The sequence below is a fragment of the Apteryx mantelli genome, chromosome 26 (genome assembly GCF_036417845.1).
Source record: "Apteryx mantelli isolate bAptMan1 chromosome 26, bAptMan1.hap1, whole genome shotgun sequence".
NCBI classification, from domain to species: domain Eukaryota; kingdom Metazoa; phylum Chordata; class Aves; order Apterygiformes; family Apterygidae; genus Apteryx; species Apteryx mantelli.
In genome coordinates this window covers 932839-946880 of record NC_090003.1, presented here as the reverse complement: position 1 = coordinate 946880, position 14042 = coordinate 932839, and the positions used below count along the sequence as shown (strand labels likewise).

The window sequence follows — 14042 nt, the reverse complement described above, 5'->3', positions numbered from 1 at the left end:
GCAACTGTGTTGGGACATTATTTTTTCCTGGCAGGGCACCGTTTTCCTGTGTTAGCGTACAGCATGGCTGGGGGGGGGGGGGGGGGGGGCCTTGTGTAAGCAGGTGAAACGCGGGACTTTTTTTTTTTATTTTATTTTATTTTTTTTTTTTGGTGCACAGTTAGAGCAGGAAAACTGCGGCGTCCTGCAGCCTCTTCCTTGGCCAGCAGACCGAGCAAGCCAAAGGGCCCGGCTGCTTGCGGCCCGGCTCCCCGCCGCGCGGGTGGGGGGGGCGCCCAGGGCAGCCAGGCACCGGCTCTGCCCGCGGTACCGCAGCAGGTGCCTGCCCTGCCGCCGAGCAGCGCCACGAGCCGAGCAGCAGCCCGTCCACCCCCTCGTGCCCGGCTCTTCGTAGGGTTGTTCCCGAGGGCTGGTGGCCGCCACGCCAAGCCCCCTTGCGTGACATGAAGCTATCCCTCGGCCTTGGCCTTGGCTAGCAGGGGACAGTTTGCACTATCCCTTTATTTTATGAAAATGGGGACAAAATAGTTGTCAGAGTGTTTAAATCTAGACTGAGACAAGTCAGAAGGAATAGAAGGGTGGCTTAGTGGTTTCCTTGCTTTTTGCTCTGGAAATGGCCAGGACTGGCATCTTTTAGCATGCCAAATGAAGGCGAGCTGGCTTAGCTCGCAGTTCAGCCTCTCTGGCCTGTTTTGTATCAGGACTTGCAGCATGGTGCAAGACTTCAGATAATATCTTGCTTGGTGTGAGCCCCTGTGTGGTATAGCTCACTACCGGCACAGCAAGCTGAAAATGAATAAAGCATAACTGCACCCTCAGACACTGAAAAAAAGAGGAGCCAAAGATGCTGAACGAGAGCAAAGGAAACGCAGCAGGAATGCTGAGTAAATGATGGTCACAGGACTTGGCCCCCCAGCAGTCACCACGGCAAGGAGGTCTTCGGGGAGGTCTTTGAAAAAAAGCTGTAGGATAACTTGGAAAGCTTCTCCCAAACGTAAAGGGGAGGGAGGGAGGGAGGGATGAAGTCCTTCCCTTGCCTTCCACATTCCTCTCTGGCAAAGATAGCGTTGCAGTCGCAAGAAACATAACAGCACTTTTGTTGGATCCTTTTTAAAGGATTTATTAAAACACAGAAAACATAAACCAAAACACACAGAGTACAAAGTAAATGTGATTGTGTTGGTTACAGGTGCCATAAACCTTCCTACAAAAGGTCATCACGGTGCAGTATCACAAAATAACCTCGGCGGCACAAAGGCAAAGTCACTTCTGTTCCCCCCACTCTGGCCCCAGAGCGTCTCCTGTCCTCATCCATCTCCCACCCAAGCTTTAAAACCTTTCTGGGCAGTTTGGCACGCTTGTTTCCGCGGAGGAAAGCCCAGCTGGTCGCGAAGAGAGCGGAGCAGAGCCCCGGTGCCTCTGGCCTAACCGGAGCCCGGCACAGCCTGCCGCGCTTAGGGGCCCGGACTGCAGCACCCGAAACCTTCAGGCCGGCAACCGGGAAGCTTCATTTCGTACGTTTTCAATGACACAGGGACCAGCAGAGATCACAGAAGAGCTGAGGGCAAAAGATTGGCGCTTGAGGGCAGAGGGACAGGAGGCGTCAGCCACAACCTGCCGTCGCCCCACCGGAAACGGTGCAACCTGCTGGAGGAAATCCCGCTGCTGGGGAGGGAGTGTGGGGGGGGGCCCTGCAGGCAGCGAGCCTGCCAGCGCTCTCCTAGCACTCAGCAGCGCCAGCTCGCCAGAGCTCCAGCTCCAGCCCCGCAAACCCTCGGGGGTCCCGGCCTTCCCGGGCCCGAGGAGGCCGCTGCCTGGCCAGCGTGCTCAGCCAATGCCAAATGCCTGCAGCCCACGGAAAGACCTTGGCAGGCCCCTCGGCTCCACCTTACCGCTAGTGACCTGGGGGCTCTGGCCCCCTTACACGGTTCAGATCAGGATACAAGACAAATAAACGATTTGGAAAGCCAGCCTGCAAAAGGGTGCTGCAGCGACGAGGCATTTCGCTAGCGGAAAGGGACGGATGCGCACAGGTCTGGAACCGTGAGGGGCTCTAGCGTTCAGCGGTGGCTCGGGCAGCCACTGCTTGGTGGTGGCCCATGGCGTGGAAGGGACGGTCCCGGGAGGAGCTGGTCCCTGGCCTCTGCGCCTTGCTGCGGCGCAGACCAGCTCGTCCTTACGGGGCTGGGACTGTGCCCACATCCGGGTAAAGATGTGACGATGCTCCAGGCGTGACCCTGCTGCTCCAGCTCACCTCGCCACCCACCAGCTTTTCCCCCAGCACTGGCGCGAGAGGGACAAACAACGAGACCACAAACATTGCCGGGACTTGGGCTTTTGGAGAAGCGTCAGTTCTCCATGTAGAAGATAAACTGCGCCTCTTTCCCAGAAACTATAAAGTACCAGCACCGAGCACACGGCCGTACAACTCGCATCAAACTGCTCTTATTTCCTGTGCTATCCCAACGCTCGCACCCTCCTCCCCACAGGGAGGCAGGAAAACCGAAGCCGCAGGCACCTCAGGCAAAGCCAGCCCAGCCGCTGTCTGGGCAGGGTAGGCTGGACACATCCCCACGCCAGCACCACAAGGCAAAACATGGCTGGGAAGCGCTGCAGCGCCTAGCACGCTGCCACAACCGGCACAGCCCTTGGCAGAGGTTGCAGGGGCTTCTCCGTTATCCCCCCTCCTCGCTCTAGCTTTCCCCTTTCCTCCTGTGTCTTATCCCTCTCACAGGCACCTGAAACATGCCCCAGGAGCCCCTGCCTGACTGCTGAGCCCCAGCCAGGGTGCTGGAGCTGTCGCCCGGCCGTGCCCCTCCGCTCCCCTTCCAGCACCGAGGGGTCTCGGAGAGGCCAGGGTGCCCAGCCGGTGCCGCGCGCCCAGGGCATCGCGCAGGCGCTCCCCACGCAGGGCTCCCGGCGCCGGAGCATGCGGAGGGCAGGCTGGAAGCAGCAGGGAAATCCAGGGCAAAGCTGGGGCTTAGCAGCTCTCCGGGTGGGCGTTCAGCCAGAGACCAGAGCGGCAAATGAGACCGCACTGCGGCAGGCATCGCTGTGAAAGCCCCCGGCAAGAGCCGGCTCAGAAGAGCTGCTGCCCTTGCTCTGCCAGAGCCGTGCGCGTCCGCAGACCCCCACAGCAAGGCAAAGCCGAGCCAAGGCCAGGACGTGCAGGGCAAACACGGCTTGAACCCACCGCTCGCCTGCCCACCAGCTCCTCGTGAGCTGCTCAGCCCTGGGGCAGGGGGACGCGATGACGTGCAGCCCCCGCACAGGGAGGGCTGGCAGCGCAGCGACCGCCTCTCTGCGCCCACGGGGGACACGGGGCAGCCACGCGCTGCCAGCGGGGCCCACAGCGTGCATGCATTCGCTCAAACACAAAATGGACGTAAAAAGAGAACTTACACAGAACAGAATTAAGCTTGGCTCCTAACGGTCACCTGTGAGCAACTGGACTAGAAACGGAGCTTCCAACAGGTCTCCCTTTAAATCTGACACGTGTCAATAAAAACAGACATAAATACTGATACTCTATATCCCTCCTTAATTCATCCCACATTTTCCAGACAAACTCTTCAAGTCTTCAATAAGAAAGTGCAAAAAATGTACAAGGAAATGAAATCCCCTTCAAAGAAGTTCTTGCCATGGTTAGGGGTCGTTTCGTTTGAAGCACACTTTAAACACGAGCAGGACGGCCCGGGAGCGCCGGCACGGCAGCAGCGGGAGCTAGTCTTCGATGCAGATAACGTCGCCGTGCTTCCCCTGCCGTTCCACGGCGGCGCCGTCTTTCAGCGACTCTGCTGCTTTCTGATCCGGGTGGCTGGAGCGAGGCCCGCTGGAGCTTGCTGGAAGGACAGAAACGAAGTGCTGCAGTCAAGCAGGCTCCAGTCCCCTCCCTGCCTCATTTGCTGCCGTGAAGCAAAGTACGAGGCGAAAGCACTGACCTCAGTGGGGCACAGAAAGCCGGGTCAGGCGACCAACCTAAAGTCAACGCTCCTAAAAGCAAAGAGGCCATTCCCTCGCTCCCCCCGACCGAGGACTACGCGCGCACGACTCCTGCAGTCTGCAGGCAGGTGCCTCCCCTCCCCGGCACCATCAGCACCTCCTCTACGCAGGCAGGCGCTTCTGGCCCGCGGCTTCTCCAGCTCGTGGCTAGGAACGCCCGGAGAAGCCCAGCTGACTGGGGCTACGGCTTTCCTGGCCTCGGCAGCACCGGGGGCTGAACCGCTGCAGATGGGAACGGGGCCCCACGGAGGGCAAGGGGCAGCCGGAGAAACAAGGCCGTCCGCGCCGGCTGGACGGCGGGCAGGGCTGGGACAGACTGGCGGGACAGGCCGTGGAACAGCCGCACAAAAGGCGGGCCGTGTCCAGGGAAACGAGAGCCCCGCTCCTCTCTGAAGGGCGCCCGGGGCTCTGGCGTTGCTCCTCGGACTGCTACAGGCTTCCGAAGCGGCAGCACAGCTTCAGAGAGCCCGAGGGCCAGGAGGAGCCGGGCGGCTGCTCTAGAGATCGGAGGGCGTCGCAACTCCCGCGCTGCCCATCTGGCTCCGGCCGGCCCCGCGCCTCGCCCAGCAGGGGCAGGCAGCCGAAGGCTAGAGGAAGACGAGGAGAAACGAGATCCTCTTCCCTCCTCTGCTCGCTCCTGAGCTCTCCGTAACTGCTGTGGTTGCTTCTTGAGCAAGACAATTGTGTCCGATGGACACTTAAAAAACGGGGAGTCATCCACAGCTACGACCTGCAGGTTCCCACAGCTACTTAACAGGACAGCACCAGTTCCCAGCCGTAAATCTGCCTGGTCCTTAAGAGCCTCTTCCATATCCTGGCTAATTAAGAATATAAATGGTCACACTGGGCCAGAACAGAGGCCCGTCTCAGGCAGCACCAGCGCAAGGTGCAGGGTGCCACGTGCAAAGAGCCGAGCGTGCTGAGGACGGGATCTAAGGTGTCTTCCAGGAGCACTGCCAAAGCGCAAGGGAGGAAGTTCATTAGTGACTAGTGTATTCCTGAATGCGCAAGAAGCTAAAGCAAGGAACAAATAGGAGGAGAAGAAGAAAACGTTGGCTGGGCCTTCTCTCCGTAACACGCTGTTTGCATTTAGAAGTTAAATCAAGCATACGTGCTCCATTCAAGCCCTGGAAATGCAGGCGAGGGCAGCCGAGAAGTGACTGACCTCCCCAAGTCTGAGCACAGACTAGGCTTGGCGTGAACTCTGTCGCTTTTTTTCCCCCAGAAATTGATAAGGATGATCCAGAACAAATTACACAGAGGCAGATATCAAATATTTCCACACAAGCATGTTTTCAAAGCAATATGACACACCAGTCCTGGCACTCCCTTTCCTCAGGGAAGAATCAGAGGCTTACTTAGAGGATGTGGCATGGAAATTATTCTAGACATAGAAAACAAGATATGAAAACTGCAAAAACAAAAACCACAAATGAATCTGGCACACTTGGGAGCTAACTGCTAACTGCGCTTAACGTCATGCACATTAATAGAACAACCCACATGCGAAGGACGGGACGTTACAGAAAACAAAAACCCCCAGACGGGTGGGTATGAGGCAAGTAACTCCACCAAAACGACACCTGGCGACGACATCCCTGCCCATCCAGCCTCTGCCAGCACCTTTTATCTTGCTTCTAGGGAAGTTTTGTGGAATTTAATATTAGACTGTTAAAGATGGGCGTACCAAGATGCCTCCTGCCTTGCCCACGGGGCTCCGAGACGCTCCGCATTTACCTTGCACATGATGCACGTGGCAAGGCTGCCCTGCTCTTGCGCTGTGAAACCCAAGAACTCCTCTGAAACCCCGGCACAAGGGCGCTGACACCGCTGCACAATGCTGTGGGACAACCGGCCAGGACCCCACAAAGGGCCAAAACGGAGAATATCCCCCAGGAGCTGCCTGCCTCACGCCTGGCTGACACGGCACAACGCTTCAAACGTGCTGCTGCAGATGTGTGGCTGGGAGGGCCATTTTACGGTCCTTGAGATGCAGCAAACTACCACCACCATTCAAGGAGGCAACAAAAAAATGACACCGTACATTTTGAATGTATTTATTCATTCCACCTTGTCACTTGGCTGAACTGTAATCACGTTGCTACAAGTCCCCTGACAAATGAAACGATGCAATGTTTAGCAGAGAGTAATAAGCGTAGCCTTACCTCAGGTGGAAATGAGAACTGCAGAAGAAAATCTTGGAAACGGCTAAATATCTATTGATAAGAGAGAAAACATCTTGCTTGCCCATTGTCCTTTGGCTTTGCTCGTGGCCCACTGAAATTTGCCACTTGAATTTCTCTGCCAGAGAGTATCTGCTAGAAATCTCAACCTACCGGTCACATACGGTCCCAGAGGCATCTGACTGTAGTTGACAATCCCACCTGGTCCAGGACCTCGGAAATTTGGCCCAAAGTTGTTGTTGTAGATCTGGGAGGAACCAAAGGAGCCCTGAAGAAATGAGAGAGAAAAGCTGCTGTCCTGGAGTGCAGATGGCAGCCCAATTCTGCCGGCATGCTGGCCAAACCCCAAGCTTCCTGCCTCCTCCCCTCTCCTTCACCAGGCCAAATTCCCATCGGATCTGTTTGCTGGCCACAGGACTGGATGCGCTCAAAGGGTGTGAGGAGGAGCAGCAGCAGAATTTGGGACAACACGCGCACAAGGCAGGGCTGGCAAAGGCCAGCATCTGCACCTCTCGCCCATTCCTCCCCAGCACCATCGCCTGCTGTCCCACTGCAAGACCCCTGCAAGAGGCTCCCCGCGGACGGGCTCCGCTACCAGAGCCAGCCACCACCCGCGCAACGTCTAAGCCGCCGCCAGCGGCGTGTGCCGCGCGGGCCGCGGCGCTTCGGCCCCTCTCACCTGCTGGACGGCGGGGTCGCCGCCCCGGGTGGTGAGGCGGCTGAGAATGCTCCGCTCGGACATCTGCAGCCGGGCGGCCACGGGCGGTATCCTGGAGAGCATGGACGGCAGGCGCGTCACGTCGGCCTTCATGTCGCTCAGCAGCTCCTCCAGCTGGTTCAGCACTGCAACACGCACCGAGCGGCGCTGAGCCCACGGGCAGGCGGGACAGAAAGCGCCCGTGGCAGGAGCGAGCTGAGCGCGCCCAGAGGTGGAAGCACCCGCGGCCTCCCAGCCCCGGGGAGGACGCGGCTCTCGGCGAGCGGGCAGCAGAACGCTCCAGCAGCCAGGAGCTGCGTTTGCGGAGAGCTGCAGAGCCGGCGGCCCCGGGGCGGCCAGGCTGGGAGCTGCTGCCAGCACAGACGCGACTCCACCAGCGGGCACCGGCCTGCCGAAGGATGGGTTCCCGCAGGGGCTGTACCTCACCAGCCCCCTCCTCATCACATCTCCGGTGCTGCCTTCCTCCCAGGCTCCCTAGGAGCCACCCCTGCGCAGGCAGGGCATCCTCCCGAGCCCACCCGCACAGCCCCGGCAAGCCGTGCCTCTGCCCACAGGCACCAGCGCCTGCGTAACTCACGCCTTGGGCCAAAAGGAGAGTCACTGAAACGTTTTCTTATTTTAGAGCAGTTCCACCCGCACGTTCCTGTTGCTCGCTGGCCCGAAACACACTCTGAGGCTGGCCTGGAGCCGTGCAGTGCCATTAACTCCGGGCTTCAGTCCCAGCCATCAGGTTGTGCCATTTTGTCTTTTGTGGGTGCATTTGTCAGGGAGCTCAGCGGGAGAAGGGAACGATAAAGCGGTTTCCTCCCTACTGTGGCACCTTATAACATACCACAATCTCCCCAGTAAAATGTATTCTAGGATATAAGCCAAATGAATGAAATGACACTAAATAGGTCTCTTTATGCTCATCTTATATCCCCTCAAAAAGCTCAGACCTTCTGTGGCTTTCTGGTAAGAGCTTTGCAGCAGACCCTCCTGCAGGACACACCTTTGTGCAGGACGGCATTCGCAGGCTTGTTCCCAGCAAGGGATTCTTTGGAGAGATGCTGGTGGCTCTCGGCAAGGCACTCCACTTCAGCCAGACGGGCGTTCAATGCCATGGCCGGGTGATTGGGGTCTTGAGTCATGTTGAGGTAGGCAGCCCTTCGCAGCTGCTCCTCTATCACCAGGGCCTGCTCCAGCAACTGAGAGGTACAGGAGAAAAAGGACTCAAGACCCTGCACCAGTGAAAACCAGTACTGCTCTGAAGGCCCTGTTCACACCAGCAGAACCTTTGGCCTGCCATCCTCCCCACCTGCCTGACCCTCAAGAGCTCCTGGGGAGCAGAGTATTTTCTCATCCCAAGTGCAGGTCCATTCCGATGCTGAGCATTCCCCACCTGCAAGGCTGCAGCAGGTCATTTTGGCAGCACTTCCACGCTCTGCAAGTGTCAGGAGGGGGAACAGCATTCAGTCTAGTCCACTCCTAGACACAAGCCCAGAGCTACCTACTCCAGTAAGCCCTGATGACCAGCCTGGCCCTGCGCACCACGCTGCAGAGCCTGTGAGCTCTTCCCCTTCTCCAGCTGTGCTCCTCAGGGAAGGCCAAGTGCCTAGTGCTATGGGAACAGGCGTGGGAGCCTGCTCTCCTCCAGTTACCATGAAAACTATACAGTTGCTTCCTCCTCTTGTATCAGACAGTGGACTCTATCGTCACCTCGGGGCACTGCTTTAGTCTCCACCACTGCTACAGACTCACCAGTCCTGGACCTGCAACTCACCTTGAACCGCCGGGCAAGGAACTTGTTCTTCATCTCGAGGTAGTTCCCCTTGTGTATCTCCGACTTGAACGGTTCATTCAGAATGACATAGCGCGGGTCGTTCTGGATGTCCTGCCAGCGGGCATAGCCGTGACTGGGTGCAGGGAGTTAAGGGAAGAACTGACCAGCTAACAGCATTTCTGTCACCCTTCAGTGATATGGCATCTCCAAGCCCCCTTTCCTGCTACAGCACCATCACCCGACCATCGCACCCGCTGCTACGCTCCTGCCTTGCAGCACAGTCTCACGGCTTTCCCACTGCTCTGTGGAGGCCTCCCTCACCACGCAGCCTCCCCCCAACCTGATGCTTGGAGGGAATCTCCCACAAATTTAAAGGATACGTGACAATTCCTGCCAGCAGCCAGTAGTCGTGTCTCCGGTGCCAGATATCATAGATCTTGCCAGAGGAGATGGCAGCTCTTTCCTCATTCTGCCACAGCGTGTGCAACTCTGTAGAAGCAGAACAGAGACAGCCTGGTCAGGCAGCAGAGCTGTTGGGGACATCATATTGTCACCGAAATCGGGAGGAAAAACTCCTTAACACCAATGTAGCATTAAGAAGCAGGCATTCTCTTTATTACGGCCTTTTGGTAACACTATGAGCACATCAGGCAGGATTAGCCACGAGATTTCCCAGGCAGCCATTGGCACAGAGCAAAAAAGGAGACATTTGGCTGTGAAGCTGTAAAGGGATCACGCTAAAGCACTATCAGGTTTGTAACCTCTTTAAACGATTGTACAGATTCTTGCAAAGGTTCTGAGCTTTCGTGCATAAGCTCTGCAGGAGTAACCAAAGCCTTGTCTCTTCCTGTTACCTGTAAAGCCACCATCAGCAATGTTGAACATGAATCTGAAGTTTGCATTTCTCTCATCCTTCTTTCCTTCCTCTTCTTCCTCTTTTTCACCATTTTGTTGAGTCTCATTTTGCTCCTTCTCTTCCACCTTGGCATCCTCTGCTTGGCAAACACAAGAAATTATGCCTGTCTAATCCTACTTTGCCAAAAAAGACTGAATGGTGTCACCATTGCCCTATTAACTGCAGGAGGAACTCCCCTGCTACAGTCATCGTCCAAAAAGCCACCAGCCCACTCACCAGGAGCCGACCATCTGCCCCTGCCCGCAGATCCTATTGTTTTCATCACTAGTACGGGCAGTGCCCACTACAACGGGGTTCTTTTTCCTGCTCGGGGCCTCTAAGCATCACCGTTATGCAAGCGTTAAGTGCTACAAGTGCTGACAGTTGTCCTCACCACAGCCCTGCAGGCACACACTCCCTCTCCTCCCCAGCCACACAGCGGCCTGCCTTTAGAGCCCAGTGCCCGTCAGAGCACTTCACACCCCTTCTCTGAGCAGGTCTGCTTGCACCTTACCTGGTTTGACTTCTTTGTCCTCCCCTTTACCTGCACTGCTGTTCAACTCTGACTTTTCCAAAGGCTTCTCTTTTTCTTGAATTGCCTCATCTGCAGAATAGAGCAGGACTATGAGAAAAGCTTAACAGGCAAAATGCTGTTCAGAGAATAACACCTTGTATGTCTGGATTGACCTCCTCCTCCTCTTTTAGTCTGAGGTGATTATATAGTATGGACATTCAAGCTGTTTCAAAAACTTCGGACAGAATACTCCTTTGCATTTTATCAAGAAAAAATATTTAGTTTTTCCCTGTTCCTTATTTCGAGGAACATACCACTATCAACAGAAAATGTCCCACGAAATGAGCATTTCCCATAATTTACTTTGTTTTGATTTGCATGTTATACGAAAATAATACTTCAATATTATAGCATGGATATAAAGTATGCTGTTTAGATAATGACAAAACATTATCAATCTGAAAGTCCAAGTCAAGGGCTTTTTCAGAAATTTATTTCTACAGGACATTTTGACATTTAGGTTTTCCGTTGCAATTCAGAGAAAAGAAAGATCAAAACAATATCCAAGTGCCAGAACTTCCCACCAGCAGGAAAGTCTGCTCATCAAGAGTGCTAGTGTATCTGAGACTGTTATGGTACGTGCTCTGATGTCTGCACAATTCTAGCTGCAGAATTTCTGCAGTACAAATCAATGTATCACAGCCCTCACGGAAGTCCCAACAGCTGCTCACAGCGGAGCCTGCACTTGGGGGTCACATTCACATGAGCCACACAGACTCACCTTTCACCAGAGGCTCTGGAGAAGGCTCGGCCTGTCCACTCTCTTCTTGTTTCTCTTCTGTCACTTTCTCTTTGTTTTCAGAGCTTTCTTGATGTTCTTCTCTTTCCACCTTCTCAGCACTTGCAGGCACCTTAATTTGCAGTGACCACACTAGATTAGTCCAGCACTCAATGGGATCTGGTTTGTTTCCCAAGAAATGCTGCAGTGTTTCCCAAGAAACCCTTTCCGCATTTCTGCGGAAGCTGCTGGTCAGTGGTGCAGGCTTAGGTTCACGACCAAACTTCTCACCACAGTACTTCCACAATATTTTGCATGTGGGGGGGGGTGCAGTCTAGTTAGCCCCTGTGATAAAGACTGCAGCAACTCATGGGAGCACAGGGCTGGGATGTTCACACGGACTGCTGCTGCTGGCCTCATTTTGCAGATCTCAGCTGCTGCACAGCTCCCTGAGCAGTGACACTGTGAAATGTCTTTAAGGGGACAGGCTGGAGCCCAGGAAAGGAGGGAGCACAGGCGGCACTTCGCCCTGCTCTGTCCCTTTCTCAGTGAGCACGCCGAGTGTCTAGGCAAACCACGAGAAGGCCTCCCAGAGGAGATGCTGAAACAAGCCACCCTACCTGGCTGTCAGACACCTTCTTGGACTTCTGCTCTACTTGATCCTTTTCCTCCTGGAAGCCCAGTTGTGTTTCTATTTTATCTGTAACAACAGCAAAGTAAGGAAGCTATAAGCAGGTACCCCAGAGCGCCACCTGCACAGAGCCAGGCATAGGCAGATACCTGCAAAATCTTTTGAGGCCTTGGCCCACCTCCCTTTCCTTAATAAGCCAAGACCAAAGCCACAATCACCTGGCACATTTACCTGAGAGAGCAATGGGCCCCGTGTGCATATGCGCTGGGCTGGCTGGGACAGGCGTGTTAGGGTCTGAAGAAACAATCTCACTGGACTTCTTGCTCTCTGAGCCTTCAAGAATCAGATCTGGGGTGCTGTACTTCCCATTGACGTGCTCAAACTCCTGGACCTGGGGCAGATGCACATTGACAAGTCAAATGCAGGGCAGATGACAGTACAGTAAGGTAACAGCAAAGACAGTCCGCTCTCTCTGGGCTTTTCTGTGCCTGCCACCCTGTGGCGGCACATTTTCCTGAGCAGCAGTCAGCAGTGTCCACGCTAGTGTGGACTGTCTACATCTGCTCTGCAGACTCCTGGGTGCTAAGCTCGCCAGCCAAAGGACACTACAAGTCAGTCTCTCTTTGCCAAGGACAGCAGACTTGAGGTTTATTAGGAAGTTCCCCATGCTCCAGCAGGCCTGCTACTCCTGTGTTTACTTTGCAGACACAAGGAAGAAATACCGAGTTAGACTGTGTATGTGGCTCTGTGGCCAGGATGTGACAGAATGACAGCATGCGAACGACCATGCCAGTGCTTACACAAAGCCTCTGCACACATGCAGGTGAACTGTAACCGACTGTCGGGAGTGCTCATGCAATTAGTTTACAGCCCTGGCCCCCAAGTGCTTCATGCCTCCATATGAAAGCTCCTAGCTTACACTCTGCTGAGACCCCAACAATGTGGCCTTTCTGCTCTCTTCCTTTTCCACAGGACATGTTCTTTCCTGCCTGTCCCATTCCCTAGGCTGCAATTTCCCTCTTCCTTCACAGTAGAGCAATAGTCATTGCTCAAGACACAGCATAAACCAAGCACTGTCACCTTCAACATTTCCACTTTTTCACACCAGGATCAACTCCACTATCACCTGAAGGTCTTCCTAGGATAAGCCATAGTGTCTTACTCATTAGTACACATACTATGATGTGGGGGACCCAATACTGACGAAAAAAGAATCTTGACAGTGGATTTGGCAAGTACTCCATCACTTGCAATCTGTGAAAGCCCAATTCAGCAAGATCCTTAAGTAGGCATCTCGTTTCATACACCTGACTAACTGCTGGCGTCAGTGGGGCTCAGCACATGCCTTGGATTAGCCACACGATTTACTAGCTGAATTCAGTCCCAATCAAGACCGGATGTCTCTCTAAAAGACATGCTCTGGTTCAACGACAAGATGCTGGGCACAATGCAAGACTTGGCAAGTGAAAGTCTCTGGCCTGTACGGTACAGGAGGTCTGAGTAGGTGACCATAATAGTCCCATCTGAAATGAAAAAAAACTATAAATCTAAGAATTTTTGCAAGTTCAAAGCACATGACTTTTTTCATGATTTTTCACCAAGTGTGCACTTCTACCTCCAACTGATCTAAATCACTAAAATACCACATGCAGGTCTGTGGAGGTCCCACTCAGTCCAGCGCAAATTAAATCCTTGAAGAGTCTCTTTTCCTGACATTTCTAGTCCAGTTCTGCAGCTCCTGCCTCTTCAGACTGCTTTAAAAGCAGATTCACTAAGCAGCAGGATCACCACATCCACCCTGTCAGGGACATTTGACACTGATTCTGAGACTCACAGCTCTGTGGGGCTGAACATGCCTCCAAAGGCACTTCTCTTTTTTGCCATTCAGACTATTAAACATCTGCTCATCCTATGCACCTCCCAGTAAAGAAGTGGCAAGATTCGAAAGGCAATTTGCATTATTATCACATATATGTTTATGACAAAAATGAATGTACGCTGAGTCTTGAAGATTCAGTAAAGGGATCCCTGGCAAGGAGGCATTGAGCAGTTAATGACACTCATGAGTGTCCAGAACATACCTGAAATGGCACATTTAAAATTTTACTCACCCACCTTCTTCCTTACTAGTGACATAACTCCTATCCTAGTCAGCACGTGCTGGCGTGACAACCCTTCCCGGGGAACACCATCTGCAAAGGTTTCAGCACCATCTGCTCCAGGTTCACACAAGTGTCTCATGAACAGAGAGACGTAGGCCCTGCAGAAGGAAAGAGCTTGGCGTAGCATCCATGGACTCGCTGGTGAGCAAAGCACCCATATTGCCTGCTCTCACCAGTGTGCAAGGGCAGAGTCTTATCACCATTCACAGGACAGAAGAAGCCGCCTACAGCAAACCATATGCTCTGCTCCCTTTCTATTCATTTTCATACTATTGGTCCAACGCCTTGCTGGTGGTATAAATGACAAACATCAGTTGTATAACAGCAGCAAGGAAGACCATGTTGTGCTAAGCTCTGCACACACACAATAAGATAGAGCCTATCCTCAAGAGATCGC

At 54.1% G+C, this 14042-nt stretch overlaps 1 protein-coding gene across 6 annotated transcripts in view; it reads right to left on the bottom strand.

Moving 5' to 3' along the window:
* Nucleotides 1–3524: 3524 nt before the first annotated feature.
* CHD5 (chromodomain helicase DNA binding protein 5) overlaps nt 3525–14042 on the bottom strand; it is a 48821-nt gene continuing 38303 nt past the window's right edge. For 5 of the 6 annotated variants that reach the window (XM_067311150.1, XM_067311153.1, XM_067311152.1 and 2 more), the window contains 12 exons: nt 13599–13743; nt 11715–11874; nt 11473–11552; nt 10856–10985; nt 10075–10164; nt 9520–9657; nt 9046–9154; nt 8666–8798; nt 7895–8090; nt 6865–7028; nt 6339–6453; nt 3525–3842 (listed from right to left, as the gene is read on the bottom strand). In XM_067311150.1, coding sequence (XP_067167251.1) covers nt 3724–3842; nt 6339–6453; nt 6865–7028; nt 7895–8090; nt 8666–8798; nt 9046–9154; nt 9520–9657; nt 10075–10164; nt 10856–10985; nt 11473–11552; nt 11715–11874; nt 13599–13743 — 1579 coding nt within the window. In that variant the 3' untranslated portion in view covers nt 3525–3723. Of the gene's footprint in view, nt 3843–6167; nt 6219–6338; nt 6454–6864; nt 7029–7894; nt 8091–8665; nt 8799–9045; nt 9155–9519; nt 9658–10074; nt 10165–10855; nt 10986–11472; nt 11553–11714; nt 11875–13598; nt 13744–14042 lie in introns of all 6 variants that reach the window. The other variant, XM_067311154.1, reaches the window with a different exon arrangement.